The sequence below is a fragment of the Ostrea edulis genome, chromosome 8 (assembly GCF_947568905.1).
Source record: "Ostrea edulis chromosome 8, xbOstEdul1.1, whole genome shotgun sequence".
Lineage (NCBI taxonomy): Eukaryota > Metazoa > Mollusca > Bivalvia > Ostreida > Ostreidae > Ostrea > Ostrea edulis.
In genome coordinates this window covers 31914855-31931247 of record NC_079171.1, presented here as the reverse complement: position 1 = coordinate 31931247, position 16393 = coordinate 31914855, and the positions used below count along the sequence as shown (strand labels likewise).

Below are 16393 nucleotides of genomic sequence, written 5' to 3'. Positions count from 1 at the left end.
TTTTTATAGACCCTAAATTGATGTCTCAGTGAAAAGGTCTTAAGCGCTAAGCATAAATGTTCACTTACAGCTGAAAAATGAAAGAGATGTGACACAAGGAAATAAAGAAACTGATTACCATAAAAGGAAGGGTTGATGAGGGAGTGTTTTAAGCAAGTAATAAAAAGCAGTGTACAATATTTCATAAGAAAAGAATTTATTAAGTACTGTAAGCGGGAATTTTCGCCTCATACTCTTTTCCCCATACAAAATCGATCAAAATTCATCTAGACGTGTTCCATATTCGTTCAGTTTTATAACAGTCCATTAGAATAAGGGCGAAGTGGGCGAACATATTCTAAGCGCAGTGGCGAGATTTACCTTGTATACAATATATTGCGTGCGTGCAATTTCATCCAAAATATCACAACGAATAATATATAAGCACAAGAGGTGTAATTCACACGTGTTGATCTACATTTCTTATCTGTGTTTTCTGACCATTGAATACATCTATCGATATACATGTATAACTGGTGAAGTCATTGCCGAAATTTCACCCGCAGAATGATTTTTTGTATTTTGTTTTGCTTATTGATTGCATGTCACGGAATTTATGGAAAGTCCACTGATGGTTTGCCAATGAAAGTAAACAATTTGGAGGTAAAATTGGAAATTCTGGAGGGCGTTGTGTTCCGGTTGATATCAGAAAATGACGACTTGAAAGGTAGATTTGAATATTTGGAGAATATTCTGGAAAACTGCGACAAGTGTGAAAATGAGAAAGTAAAGTCGTCAGATGATGAGGAATATAATCACACATTGTCTGAAATCGATAGAGTTGTTACTAAATCTGGGAAAGAAGAAACAGAAGTATTCACTTCAAACTCCGCCAGAAACGCGGAGAAGGTTACAAAAACTCGTAAAGATTCCACAAACACGTACAGAAGGGAAGCACAAGATTTCGAGAAAAGGGGTAAATGCATTAAACCTGGTACACATATTACTTATCAGCACTTCACCTCCCTGAATGATATTTCCTATCATTATATGTTTTGATATTAACAGTGGAACAAAGATCCCCCCCCCAGATGTGATAGCGTTCCATGCTTATATATCTACTAGAAGCCTCGGCCTCTACCCGCCCACCATATCCTCAAGTTTGATACGGTTTCCCTGAACAGGGGAAACGGGTACAACGCCTTCGATGGAATTTTTATCGTCCCTGCGTCGGGTACCTACGTCTTCACCTGGGCATTCATGTCCGAGCCGAGGGGTACAGTGAGTACACAATGAGGAACTCAGACATCCTTGGAACAAAATACGCTGACTCTCTCGACTCCGCTGTGTGGGACTTTTCCACCGGAATCGTCGTGGCGGATGTCGATCAAGGCGACCATATTTATGTTCAGTTGCGGGTAAACTCGGATGGAAATCTATTGAGTATCTCTGAAAGTAGAACCACTTTTTCAGGATGGCTTTTGAATTAATATCTAGCACTGTGAAAGTAAAATTCTACAAGTAAAGGATTTCTCGTATTGATAGTGGTCTGTTTACTGTATAACTATAGACAGTGAAAAATGTCTTGAAATTAAGGAGCGTCACTCTATTATGAAATTTCATAAGAATTTCATGAAATTTCATAAAGGTTTCCATTTAAAAGGCTCCGTTTTCTGTAAGGTGAAGATAACGAACAGTGATCAATCTCATAACTCCTACAAGCAATACAAAATAGATAGTTGGGCAAACACGGACCCCTGGACACACCAGAAGTGGGATCAGGTACCTAGGAGGAGTAAGCATCCCCTGTTGACCGGTCACACCCGCCGTGAACCCCATATCCTGATCTGTCTAATTAATACAAATCAGGATCAGTTTAGCTTTAGATGTATTATTTGCAGTATTGCATCCAAATACAAAATTTAATTTGGGGTATCAAACTTTTGCAAATCATCCACTCATAGCTAAATGACATGTTCATTAGTTCATGTTCATTGGCCTCTGCTGGAGGACTGTTAGTTCCCTAGGGGCTCTACAACCCAGTAGCTAAGTACTTCGTTACTAGCTTGAAAATACGGATGTATATTTAATTGCTGTGGTAAAATTTAGAAATTCATTTCAAAATTAAGGATTATCTCCCTCGTGCATAGCTCCTATCCTTAGACGAATTTGACTCCAGTTTTTTTGGTGTTTTTTTTCCCTAAAATAGCTCTTACAGGTTTATTGTTATCTTGAATTTAAAAAAATTCGGTTGAGCATCACTGAAGAGATATTTGTCGAAATGTGCATCTAGTGCATCAAAATTGGTACCGTATAAGTTTTACTTTTTAACGAATTTCTACTTTACGAAAAAATATTCATTTAAATTCGATGCAAACGTTACTGAAAATTTATTCACAACACAATTAATCAGAATCAGTTATATCTGAATGTTTGCAAATAAGGCCTATTATTTTGCGAATGATGTTCCTGGGGTTATGTAAAAAAAAAACAAAAAAACAAAAAAAAACATTTAGTCATGAATGGTGTAGATAACGAACAATGATCAATCTCATAACTCCTATAATCAATACAAAATAGAGAGTTGGGCAAACACGGATACAGGATATACCGGAGGTGGGATGAGGTGCCGAGAAGGAAAAAGCATCCCCTGTCAACAGGTTACACCCGCCGTGAGCCTTATATCTTGATCAGGTAAACGGAATTATCCGTAGCTAAAATCAGTGTGCCAAGAACGGCCTAACAATCTGTATGAAACACTTCAAACAGTATTTGATCCAATGATAGGTTGTATTGGGAAACTAGATCGTTATAAAACCATAGAATTTGCGAAATGCTGACTTCAATCGAGACTGTTGACATCCCTGTACCATCAACTTGTTTGTCAGTAGCCTTCTTCGATTTAAAAACTGACCATAAGCAAAACATCTTGCGTATCGAATCTGTTGAGATATATAAACACAATATGCAGGTAATAATGGAATATTGGTACATGAATATGGGAAGTTTAGGATGGAGAAGCTGAAATCATTCCGTTTTGTCATAAAGCTGAGTTGTTAATTTATCGTTAATATCTGCTTTCAATAAAATATCTAAGTTTGAAGCAGAAGTGGACGACTCTGTGGTGTCTTTTATTTCGAGTTCACTGGGATATATCGAATCGACATATGAATGAAAAGCATTATCGTCAATAGATAATACTTTTTTTATATATACATGTAAATGCCGAATTGAAGGTCACAGCAACAGATTTTCTCTTCTCACTTAGAAGTTGAGAAACACTGCCAATAACAACGGTCAGAAATTATCTGACCATCCGAATTAGTTATACGCCTTACCTTTACAGGTACCGTTTGTCCTAAAAATATTTGATTTTCTGCATACTATCTGAAATGTTGTTTAATCTACGCGTAGGAACATAAATAGCACCCTCTTCACAATTCAGCGTATCCACAGAGACATATTCATAATAATAACACAAACCGTCATCTAAATCCATCAAAATGGTATTCCCTTCGTTATGCCAATTCAAGGGCCTAGTAAGCATGGTAAAATTTTATGGTACAGACAAAACTGTAAACAAGACAAAACTGTAAACTATTGAAATGAAAATACCATCAAAATTCCAACAACAACAAATATTTTCGTATGGTCTGGGAAAATATCTATATGATGATATGAACCTGTGATTTCAAACTTAAACCATCATTTGATATAATTTACATATAACAAATCTGTTCTTATATCATCATACTGTATTGTGTTGATTAACTTCTGTTAAGTCTAGATTAAGTCTTCTTTTACCGTTAAAATTCACAGAAACAGAAAGAGGATTAGTATCCTCTGAGATCAAACCATTCTTTCATAGATCTCCGGGTCGGAATATGTTCTCAGTACCCCTTGCTTGTCGTAAGAGGCGAATAAATCGGACATAAAACTACATGCATCAACATTCTTACAAATTTGAAGCTTTTGAACGACGTCTTACACAAATGTGCCGTTGTATTTGTACCAAATTCTGAGATATCAAATAGACACTTTCCATAGAATACTTATCTTGTACCTTACATTAACAAGACCAAAGATTCTCAAATTGCGCGTTTGAATGTCATCGTTTGTTACTTCCCCGTGCAATTTCTTACAAAGACACTGGAAGTTTAGATTGCGTGTATAGATCTTATATACACATTTTAACCCAATACAAAATAGATAGAGAAATAATTCATCTGAAATATGTGGTTTTCCTGATCACCATCATTGCCTGCATTGTCCGTTTGTCAATATAAATACATTACTTGTACTTGATGTGCTTGGTTTATAGAAGTCATGTGATCAATAAGCATAACATTCTTCTCAAGATTGATATATCTGCGTTCATTTTTCACAAACTGGTTGCAAAAAGGTTATACAATGCACTTTTTAAACAAAAATGAGCAGTGCTACATGTATACCATATGTAATTATTTGACAATGTTGAAAAAGTAGAGATTGGATAAAAGTACAGATTTCTTATCGATGAAGTCCTACAGAATGAATTTATTGTCACTGGTATCGTAGAACTGTCTGTCATTATCGTCTTGGAGTTCAACGATCATTCATTTAGAACACCATGACTATGTTTGTACTGTGCGTTGTGTTGTGTATCGTGGGTCCATTACTCAAAGTGTCTGCACTCCCCAGTACTGATTTAAAAGGAAAGATTGAGAATTTGTATACGAAACTTGAGACCATGTCTACTGTTGTACTCCGACTTGTTAAGGAAAACGAGAAATTAGAAACCATGGTTGTCACTGTACCGAGACTGATTAAGAAAAACGAAAAACTAGAACTTATGGTTGACTCATTTATCAAGGGGAACAAATTATTGAAGAATAGAGTCAACCTTCTAGAGCAAATAGTGCAAAATGTCGTGGCTTGTAATGACGAACAGCCGAATGTCACAGATGGGGTAGCTAAGAAAGACAAAGCGAGGAAGCAGGGGAGTGGGATAATGGGAATCACAGACATGTCTGGAGAGCAGGATGAAGAGGATTCAAAAGAATCATACCACAGAGACCAGCAAACCAGAAAGAGAATAGGTAACGAAACACATTCTCAACCGCATCATCTCAAAACGTTTCATTTCTATACTTTTGGAACATTTTCCCCTATGTTTGATTTTCCATAGTAAGAGAATGCATGTACGTAACGAAGCACGTTCTAATCGGCTTAATCTCGAAACGCTTTATTAACTAAATTCATCTTTCTTTTTTCTCCTTCCTCGTTTTTGAACTTCCTTTACTATGTTTAATTTTCCATTTCTTATCAACAGTACCACCAACGTCTTTTCCGACTAGTCTAGTCGCTTTCCATGCCTATCTATCAAAAGACAGCACAGGCCCTCTTTCAGCTCACCATATTCTGAAGTTTGACAGCATTTCCTTAAACAAAGGACACGGATATAACGCTTACGATGGTATATTCATTGCTCCAACTTCCGGAACTTATGTTTTCACCTGGTCAATAATGTCAGATGTACAAGGCAACGTCTTTAGTCAACTGATGAAAAATTCCGACATTATTGGTACTAGATATGCCGACTCTGCAACTTCCACCGTGTGGGATTTTGCAACAGGAATTGTCGTTGTGGGCGTTAATCAGGGTGACCACGTATACGTGTGGCTAGGAAGAGAATCTGTGGGGAAAGTATTAAGTGTCCTCTACAGCAGAACGACATTTTCCGGGTGGATTTTAAACTAAATTGTCCAAGTAGAACACATTATAAAACAGAATCTTTTTTCGAAATTGAATTGATTTATTGTTTTGCTGTTTTCCGCCACACTCAACAGTTTTTCAGTTATCTGGTGGCGTTCAGTTTTTATTGGTGGTAGAGAGAACCCAGATACAATGTACCTGGGAAGAGACCATCAACCTTCCGCAAGAGTAAACTCGGAAACTTTCGAAATTGGACAATGTTTATTTAATCATTGTTTCTCAAATTTGCATCACAAAGGTAGAATCGAATTCACCACGTACGCTCCTTTGACTTTGAATTATGGAGCTTCAGTGATGTTTTGTGTCACTGCAAGTTGATTGTGTGGACCTTGTAGTTCATGCAGAAAATATATCAGCAAAGTTTGACTGGATGCTCTGAAGAAAATTCAGGTTACGCATATATACGCTGTGGTCCACGCAGAATGTAAATAGACAAAGTTTCAACGGATGCTATCAAGAAAATTCAGGTTATGCATACACAAGTGTACGTTTTCACCATAAGCCAATTGGAACATCGCTCAGCATTTTTCGTCGAGGAAAACTTCTCGGCGTGACGAAAAAGGCCGAGCGATGTTTCGATTGCACCGGAAGTTGATGTTATGACCTCTAATGTATAAATTCGACCTAAAACAGTAGCGAAAATACATATGCCATCTTGTTCATGGACAAGACATCTTTATCGGAATCAGCATGAATATGAATATGAAACATTAATACGAGAAATGTTAAAAAATGTTCTGTACGTTATAAAAAAAGATAAATGTTATGGAGTCTAATTGATTCATTTATTCAAAGTAACATTATACACCTATTCACTAGCTATGAGAACAATAGCAAGTTTATTGTCACAAAAGACAGCAACTACTTACCGAGTTTCTGTCGAGGGGGGCAATAAACTTGCTATTGTCCGAATAGTCAGTAAAGAGGTGTTTTATTATACCAAAGTAAACTTTATTTGTGTCAGAAATTGAATTTTACCCGTCTTCATTGTCGTTTGGTAAACTAAGTAGATTTATCGGACTCTGACGTCACATATTTGATAACACTAGAAATATTCCGGAAAAAAAAAATAACGCGGGAAAATATAGCATTCGGTAAATAGTTCCGGGACTATTTCCCTAGGACAGATAGTTCGAAACTATTTCACGGCTAGCGATGTCCAGAAGAAATAGCAAATTTATTCACCTAAAATGTATAGCAAAAACATAGTAAAAACCTTCTGAATCAGCTATGTTTCATCAATAAGATATTTTTTTTAAAATCTTCTGTATGGAAATATAAATGTTATGGAGTCTGATTCATTCATTTATACAAAGTAACAAAACAATATCTTCGCCTCAGCAACGCTCAACAAAGGAAGTAATATACTGTGTTCATATCTGAAAATGGACCTCATTTGTGACCTTGCACTGAGCTTTTGAAATAAAAAATGACATTCAACCTTATGAGCGTCAATACTATGTTGCCAGAAGTGTATCATTCTGTGGGAGATCCATGATATTTTAAGGGAGAGGGGTTACGACTCAATTTTGTACCTTTTCCGCCCATGAAAGAGAGGGAGGTGAAGACCACAAAATGGCAAAAATGACTCATTTCTAAAAAAAAAAAAAAAAAAAAAAAAAAGTAATATTCAACCACGGAAAAAGCGGTGTAACCCCCGTAAACCCGTCCACTAATATTTAGACCTGATTGCGTTCTCTGTTTAATTTGAACTTTAAGGACAAAATCAAATACATGGATGATTCTTAATTCTGAGGTTAAAAGTTAAAACTACAAATATTTCATATACATTACAACTGTAGCAATAAGACTTATAGTGGAATATTTGCATATTTTATGATTTTAAAAAAAAAATCATGAAACAATGTTTCGCATTATCAATACCATATACAACAATCTGGCATGTTTCCAATAGTTGATGCACAGTACAATGTCAAGGGAGAAATCATGTTTGATACTTGTAAAACAAGTCATTTCTATTAAAATGATTTAAACATGTTTAAACATAATTCGTTCAAATATTTTACCAACACAGCCCAGAAGTGACACTGGTCTATAATTTGAAGAAATTGAAGTATCATTCTTTTTAAACAAGGAATTAATATATGTTCAGTTTTCCAGTAACTTGGAAACCCTTTTAAACGTAAGGATTTGTTAAACAACATAGATAAAGGTTTAGAGTATGTTTCTTTGCATGCTTTTAGCCATTTGTTGCTGAAAAATCCGGTCATATTGCTTCCTTAACGGGGAGTACTGACAAATGATCAATAACTTCATTTTTCTCAATCAATACATCAGTAATTATAACATTTTCTTCTCATTTAGAATCTGCATAATTATTCTCAATTAATACATCAGTAGCACATTCTTCTCATTTATAATCAGTATAAGGTAAATCAGGTTGTTGATCTACGTCATCAGTGTAAAACTTATACGGAACCAATTTTGATGCACCAGATGCGCATTTCGACAAAAAATGTCTCTTCAGTGATGCTCGACCGAAATGTTTGAAATCCGAAATAACAATGAAGTTTTAGAGCTATTATAGCCAAAAACAGCGTGCCAATTGAAGTTTAATAAATTGCAAAGTAGCTCAATTTTCTCTAAATAAGAGAATACCATTATTATCCGTGTATTGAATGAGATGTGTTTCAATCTTGGGCTTGATATGGAAAATATCTTTCAAAAATTTCCAATACATTTTTTCATTATTCCTATATGCATGAATTAGATAGTATTAAAAGTTCTCATAATAATTTGAAATAGCATTTCTTCATATTGTTAATTTTCATTTCTGAATTGACTGAACAGTGCAAAATCTGATTTTTTCTGTTTAACTTGAGTCTTCTTTCTTAATATATTAAGAGTGCGTTTGTGCTTTCGTAATTGTGAGTTCATCCAGGTCTTAGTGGGATAACTGTTTCGGGTATACTTTCATTAATAAATAGCATGAACTGTTGAGTGAAAATTTCTGTTGTTGAATCAATACTTTCAGACATAGATAAAATCAATTTCCAATTGTAGGTTTTAATCGGATTGTTACGTTTATCAAAATCTGCAATCTTATAGAGCCAAATTTCACCTACAGCTGGTCATGTCTTAAAATGAGTAAAACAATTCTCCAAGGGACGTAAAAATAATAATAAACAAATGGATTACAATAAAAGGAAGGGGGGTCATATGGGGAAATGTATTCTTACGGCTTGATGGGGAGTTTCTGAACAAGAAATAAAAAGCAATGTAGGACATATCATAAGGAAAGATGAAAATAACAAAGTACTGCAAACACGAAAAATTTCGCCCCCCAATATACAATTGAAAATTATTTAGCCTAGATTTAGATTCGTCTAAACTTTCGTGCTACTTTAAAAGGATGAATAATTACATGTTCGTTCAGTTTTATAACAATTCATATTAGGATGAGGGCTAAATGGGAGTAAAGATTGCTAAATGGTATACTGCATACGTGCAAATTTCCTCCAAAATACAAGAGCAATAATATAAAGCACAGAATGTGTTATTCACACGCCCTAATCTACATTTCTTATCTGTGTTTCCCGACCATTGAATACAATTATAAATCTATAGCTGGTGCAGTCATTACCGAAAAGAACGTTTTTGACATTTTATTCGCAGAATGATTTGCAAATCATTATGCATTTTGCTTTGTTTATTGAATGCATTTCACGAAATTTATGGAAAATCCACCGATGGTTTGCCATTGAAAGTGGACAATTTGGAGGTAAAATTGGAAATTCTGGAGGACATTGTGTTCCGGTTGATATCAGAAAATGACGACTTGAAAGATAGAGTTCAATATTTGGAGAAGATGGTGAAAAACTGCGACAAGTGTGAAAATGAAAAAATAAAGTCGTCAGATGATGAGGGATATAATCATACGTTGCCTAAAATCGATGGAGGAATTGCTAAATCTGGAAAGGAGGAAATAGAAGAAATCAAGCCAAACTCCGTGAAGAAAGAGGATAGCATTCCGGAAAAGCGAAAAGAATTCATACAGCCGTTCCGAAGGCAAGCACAAGATTTGGAGAGAAAAGGTATGTGTGTTAAACGTGTTATATGTACACTAATCAGCACTTCATTGCCATTAACGGTATTTCATATCATTATCTTATTTTGATATTAACAGTGGAACAAAGATCGCAGTCGGATGTGATAGCATTCCATGCTTATCTATCCACTGACAGTTCTGGCCCTCTACCCGCCCACCATATCCTTAAGTTTGATACGGTTTCGTTGAACAGGGGAAACGGGTACAACGCCTTCGATGGGATTTTCATCGTGCCTGTGTCGGGTACCTACGTCTTTACCTGGGCATTCATGTCCGAGCCGAGGGGTACAGTGAGTACACAATTAATGAGGAACTCAGACATCCTTGGAACAAGATTCGCTGACTCTGCCACCTCCACGGTGTGGGACTTTGCTACCGGAATTGTCGTGGCGGATGTCGATCAAGGCGACCATATATATGTTCAGTTGCGGTTAAACTCGCATGGAAAAGTATTGAGTATACCCCATAGTAGAAACACTTTTTCAGGATGGCTTTTGAATTGATATTTAGCATTATGAAATTATAGTCCTAGAAGTAAAAAATTCTTTGCAGCGATAGTGTTCTATTTAATGTATGAATACAGAGTGAAATGTCTTGAATTTAAGGAGCGTAACTCTATTGTGAAATTTCAATTTAAAAGATCGACCCAGGTTTCTCTCTGATGAAGGCAAATCGGACTCTTTGTAGATGTCGATTTATTGTTTTGCAGCATTGGGTCAAAATGCAATAAATTTCTTCTTTTCTTTCTTTCTTTTTTTTTTTTATTGCGTATAAGAATTTTGCAAATTCATAATCAACCCGTAGATGAATGACATGTTTGCTATATTTTAAAGAATATCATATTTACGAAAAATATTTTCTAAAAATCAATAGACTTGCGAACTTCCCTGAAGATTTATTAATAACACAATTAATCAGATTTATGAATCAGGAAAAACTGAATGTTTGGAAATGAGGACTATCACTTTGCTAAGCATGACCTTGGTCTCCAATGAGTTGATGTATATATATCGATGACGTTTTGTCTATTAACAATGATAGCTTTCATTCATATGTCGATTTGATATATCCCTGTGAGCTCGAAATAAAGGACACCACAGAGTCGTCCACTTCTGCTTCATACTTAGATATTTTATTGAAAGTAGACATTAACGGCAAACTGACAACTCAACTATATGACAAACGGGATGATTTCAGCTTCTCCATCGTCAACTTCCCATATTTGTGTAGCAATATTCCATTATCACCTGCATATGGTGTTTATATATCTCAACTGATTCGATATGCAAGAGCTTGTTCTGAGTATAGTCAGTTTTTAAATCGAGGTAAGCTACTGACAAACAAGTTGATGGTACAGGGATTTCAACAGTCTCGATTGAAGTAAGCATTTCGCAAATTCTATGGTCGTTATAACGATCTAGTTCGTCAATACAACCTCGCATTGGGTCAAATGCTGTCTGACGTGTTTCATACTGATTGTTAAGCCGTTCTTGGCACACTGATTTTGACTGCGGATAACTCCGTTTACTTGATCAGGATATAGGACTCACGGCGGGTGTGACCGGTCAACAGGGGATGCTTACTCCTCCTAGGCACCTGATCCCACCACTGGTGTGTCCAGGGGTCCGTGTTTGCCCAACTATCTATTTTGTATTGCTTGTAGGAATTATGAGATTGATCACTGTTCGTTATCTTCACCTTGCATTTATAAACATACTGTATTTCAAGAATTCAAAGGCATTGAAGATGGGAACAGTGCAAATTTACTTAAAGAGGTATGAAATCTTTGCACAGACGATTATAATTTACAAGATGTCTGGTTGATTCTCACTGGTGTGAGGAATGTTCTATGCTGTTATCGACTTAGAAGTGTCAACTATCTTATAGAGCACGCCATTGTTTGTATACTGTTTTCGACTTAGAAGTGTCGTCTTTTCTATAGATAACGATATTGTTTGCAGAGTACGGTATTTGTATTGTAAACTGTGTTTAGAAAAGTGAATTATCTGGGTATTTCGATATCGATCCATGCAGGTCGCCTCAATCATTATAAAACTATAATAGGCGATAAATTGTTGTCGGGAGCCACGGACACAGGTATGGCATGTCAAACGTTGCAATATTTGATCTTTTCTATTTGTATTGAATAAGTTTCCATTTGTATTCTATATTTTCCATTTGTATTGTATAATTTTCCATATTTATTGTATAATTTTCCATTTGTATTCTATATTTTCCATTTACATTGTATATTTTTTCATTTGCATTGTATAATTTCCATTTGAATTGTATAATTTTCCATTCTATTTTATATTTTCCATTGGTATTGAATACTTTTCCCTTTGCATTCTATATTTTCCATTTGTATTTTATAAGTTTATCGTTTGCATTGTATAATTTTCATTTGCATTGCAAAATCTTTCATTTGTATTGCATCCGAGGGATTGTTTATTTTGATTTGTTACGAAGGATTTCATTAGTTTAGGTCCCACTTATATTTAGCCGTCACCAGCTGAAGGTGACGTACCACAAAGAGACTTACTATGCTCAGCGCACAGTGACGTAGCAGTGGGGATTCTTTAACGTGCCAACGTCTGTCGCAACACGGAATGTCTGCTTTTAAGGTCACATCATCCGAAAGACCCGTGATTCTCACTTTTAAATAGTCACGCGTATGGTGAAGTATTAGCTATATTTACGTCTAAGGTTTGATGCAGCCATGACACGAGTAGAACTCGAACATGCGACCTCACGGTTACGAACGAAAGGGTATATCACTGAACTACGGCGACCTGTTCCATATAGGACTAGTTGAACATACATGTAGCTAGCAATGACGAATCTTGTGCCGGGAGACCCCCCCCCCCTCCCTTCACAAATATGATATTTTGTATAGAAATGTCAGAACGCACTTGTTTAAGGGGATTTCGCCCTCCCCTGCAACCCCCACCCCCACCACCACCACCATGGCTTTGCCCTGGACTCACTAGGACCCCAGACATCCAGCAGTTTACTGCATCCTTTCGTTCAGAATTATCTAGATCAGCCAGTGGTTAAACACGTGACTAGTTTGAATATGCTGATCACATTAGGCGCATAAATTATTTGGGGGAGGGGGTTACGCCATTGCATTTAGCAAATACGGTACATTCCTGCGAAACTTGGCTCCTGAACTTGACCACTTCAAGATCTCGCGCATTACAAAATTCGATAAACGATAACTTAAGATTAATCCATTGAATAATTGTAACAAATCAAACTCGATGTTAACAATTGGTGGGGACCCATGGGCTGAAGTCCCCCGAATCTACTGAATTCTGACTAAATAAAATGTGCATGATCTATTAAAATAATTGATCATGGGGGGGGGGATTCGTCATTGCTAGAGCTAGCTATTTTTAAAAATAACTAGTCCTGCATGGACCTGGTCGCGGTAGCTCAGCGATATATTGCTTGAATTTGTGGGCAGGAGGTAACGAGTTCGAGAACTGCTCCTGTCATTGCCGCATCAAACCTAAGACATAAACGAAGGCAGTGATTGCTCCTTTGCTAAACACTCGGCATTTAAAAGTGAGAATCACGGGTCGTTCCGATATGACCTTGAAAAACAGATATTCCGTGTGGATGCAGGCGTTGGCACGATAAAGAACCGCCATTGCTACAGCCCTGTGCGCTAGGCACGTTTACATTTGTGGTACATCAAAGCAACATTAATTAATGAAATCCTTCGTAACAAATTAAAATAAACAATTATACAATATGAATGGAAAATATAGAATACAAATGAAAAATTATACAATACAAATGGAAATTATACAATACAAATGAAAAATTACGCAATACAAATAAAAATATAGAATACAAATGGAAAATTATACAATACAAATGGAAAATTATACAATGCAAATGGAAAAGATCAAATATTGCAACGTTTGACATGCCATACACAGGAGTGAAAGTCACGTGTCTTTTTCAGTCTTTTGGAAAAGAACCCTCACTGCTAGACATAAGTCCTTTTGCAAATGGGAGATAAAACATCAAACATCCACATCACATCATCAGGAGCATCTTCACAAGTCAAGGGTTATTGATTCGTTACCTCGCACTAACCCTTGACATCAGTCGCTATTTAAAAGTTGGGCTCGAGAAGAAGCAATATGATTGGTTTGCAGCCTGAAGCTGCAAACCAATCAGACAACGGCTTTTATAGTCGGTCGAAAACAAAACTAAACAGTAAACACGCATGGCGACGGCATTATGGTGTAGAATTTGTGGCCAATTAGTACAAGACAGATACCGTCGATTGATTTTCGGGAGTTCGTTTTGCTTGAAGAAACAATTAGACGAGGGTTCGGGGTATGAGCCGAATGAAAATGACGGATTGTCGAAGTACGTTTGTCGACTATGTTTTAATAAATTAAACAAATTGTCCAAAATAATGGAACAACTTCGTAAGATAGCGATTTACCACTGCCGGTTTTAGTCCCAATAAAAACATCTTTTCCTTCTCTGATACATGATATCGAAAGCTTTTGGTTTTCAGTCAAATGATCGAGTTGATATTTTTCACATATCTTTTCGTCAACGGACGCCATTTTTTACTTTCTGTTCATTCCCTTACCAAACTTTCATCTGAAACAAGAAATCCCATTGGCTGATTAATTTTAGCGTATTGCGTCATCCCTCTTCTCGAGCCCAACTTTTAAATAGCAACTGATGTCAAGGGTTAGTGCGAGGTAACGAATCAATAACCCTTGACTTGTGAAGATGCATCAGGAGCCTTTATTGATTTACTTAATATCATTGCATAATTCTGTACAACGGTATTGATGTTATAATGGACAAGTTGAAAGCACTTTAGAACAAAACAAACTTCGTCTTTATCAGGAAAAAAGCAGTGATCTATTACGTGTATATGGATTGAAAAACAATTTTGCATAATCTTGACCTTCACGCTCAAGGTCATATTATGGAGACAATCATTTCAATGGGTTGATTGATTGATTGATTGTATCTTGCTAAAGTCTCGCTCGAGAATTTTTCAACCATTTCAATAGGAGCAATCTGTATGATTTATTGTAATGTAAAAAAGAATGCAACAAAATTTCAATTGTGATGGAAAATTTATCACTACAATTTCGAACTAATTTTTGAATGTCGACGAAATTGTTACACAATTTCTGTTATTTTGATACTTCGTGATAACATTTTGTTTATGTTTACTTTTTCATTCTTGAAATACACATATTTTCTATAGTATTTAAAGTTAGTTCCCTTTAATGAATTGCACGATATTCCTAAGGTCTTCTGTCTGAGAGGACTTCAGAAGTGTATATATAGATGAGATTAATATGAAATTATGTGGGAACGTTCATATGGTGGTTCGTTTGTGATGTGGTCGGTTTTTTTTCCCTTACTTCGGGGTGAAATGACAACAGAACAAAAAGTCGAAGGAACGACAATCAATTTATGTTGTCGTCTTTTCGACCCCCTCACCCCCAAAAATTAACTGGACAAAAACGATAAACTACGAGGTCGCAAATTAGCGGGGCGAAAAGACGACATAATAAGCTTACAAGATTGAGAGATGAATTTGTCGTCTTTTCGTCAAAATTGTGCCGTCTGCTCTTTCTGTCATCCTGTAGTCTTTTCTTTAATGCGAGACAAAAAAAACACAAATTGCCGTTATATCGCCTTTTAGTTCTGTCGCCTTTTCTCTGCAATATAACGAAAAGACGACATGGCACAAACAAGCCACAAGACACTCCACGAGATATATTGATCTGGCGAGAAAACCCGAGACTTTGGAGAAGGAATTGGAGATAAATATATGTGGCATTGTAGTGCGACTAATTAGAGAAAACGAGCACCCTAGAAACGGAGTCAATGGTCAGGGGAAAATGGTGTATAATGATGTCGCTTGTAAGATGATAAACATGGTGCCCCCCAGAGAGGGTATAAAGGCATGATCAACAAGACCAGGCGAAAAAGGCAAGAATAGCCAGGGGAATGGAGAGTTACAGATACATGTATACATAAATTTACCAGCATCCCGTGAGAGATATCTGCAAACCATAGCCATACAGGAAATATGCGGGATCACCTCCTACCACACAATTAATTCTTTTTATGCCTAAAACTACTTTACATGTGTTTTTAATGAAATATGTTGGATAGTTTTCGAGTTTAAAAGCGATGGAATTCAAATCTTGCGATATGCATATTTACTTTGGCTATTTTACGCGCCATTATGTGTGACGTCATGTGCGACCTCGGGTTTGAAAACATTTATTAATCATTTTATAAACAGATTAGATCTAATCGACAAAAAACCAATTATCACGTTAACGGCTTGTAAATGAGATTGCATTAAGGTGTTTATGCAATGTAAGGGTGTAGTAGTTGTCGGTAGAAAGGATTTAGACTGAGTATTTTTCTATTTTTCAAAGGAAGGTATGAAAAAAATACGTGGATAAAATGTTTTATTGGAGCAAGAACTTTACTTTTAGAAAAACACCCTGCCACCTTTTCAAACACCGCTTGGACAGAGACCCAGATAAACTACGAGAAAATGGATATATCGGAGGAATA

General features: G+C 36.2%; 2 protein-coding genes across 4 annotated transcripts in view; both read left to right on the top strand.

The window, feature by feature from the left end:
* Positions 1-5763, top strand: part of LOC125662766 (uncharacterized) — a 28801-nt gene extending 23038 nt beyond the window's left edge. The window contains exons 2-3 of one of the 2 annotated variants that reach the window (XM_056147373.1): positions 4660-5057; positions 5291-5763. In XM_056147373.1, the coding sequence (XP_056003348.1) occupies positions 4709-5057; positions 5291-5718 (777 nt within the window). In that variant the 5' untranslated portion in view covers positions 4660-4708 and the 3' untranslated portion in view covers positions 5719-5763. Of the gene's footprint in view, positions 1-4504; positions 5058-5290 lie in introns of those variants that run through there. The other variant, XM_048895119.2, reaches the window with a different exon arrangement.
* LOC125662767 (complement C1q tumor necrosis factor-related protein 4-like) lies at positions 557-10549 on the top strand. Of its 2 annotated transcripts, none has more exons than XM_056147374.1 (2): positions 557-955; positions 9881-10549. In XM_056147374.1, the coding sequence occupies exons 1-2, from the start codon at positions 622-624 to the stop codon at positions 10303-10305; spliced, it is 759 nt and encodes a 252-aa protein (XP_056003349.1). In that variant the 5' UTR covers positions 557-621; the 3' UTR covers positions 10306-10549. The 2 variants fall into 2 exon arrangements, with proteins under 2 accessions (XP_056003349.1, XP_048751077.1); XM_048895120.1 differs by lacking the exon at positions 557-955 and adding an exon at positions 9303-9788.
* Positions 10550-16393: the final 5844 nt, after the last annotated feature.

Excerpts from the sequence above, each read along its gene's own strand:
- LOC125662767 (XM_048895120.1), top strand. The coding sequence starts at position 9,371 with ATGATTTGCAAATCATTATGCATTTTGCTTTGTTTATTGAATGCATTT. Across the intron at positions 9,789-9,880 it reads ACAAGATTTGGAGAGAAAAG|TGGAACAAAGATCGCAGTCG; the intron begins GTATGTGTGTTA and ends TGATATTAACAG.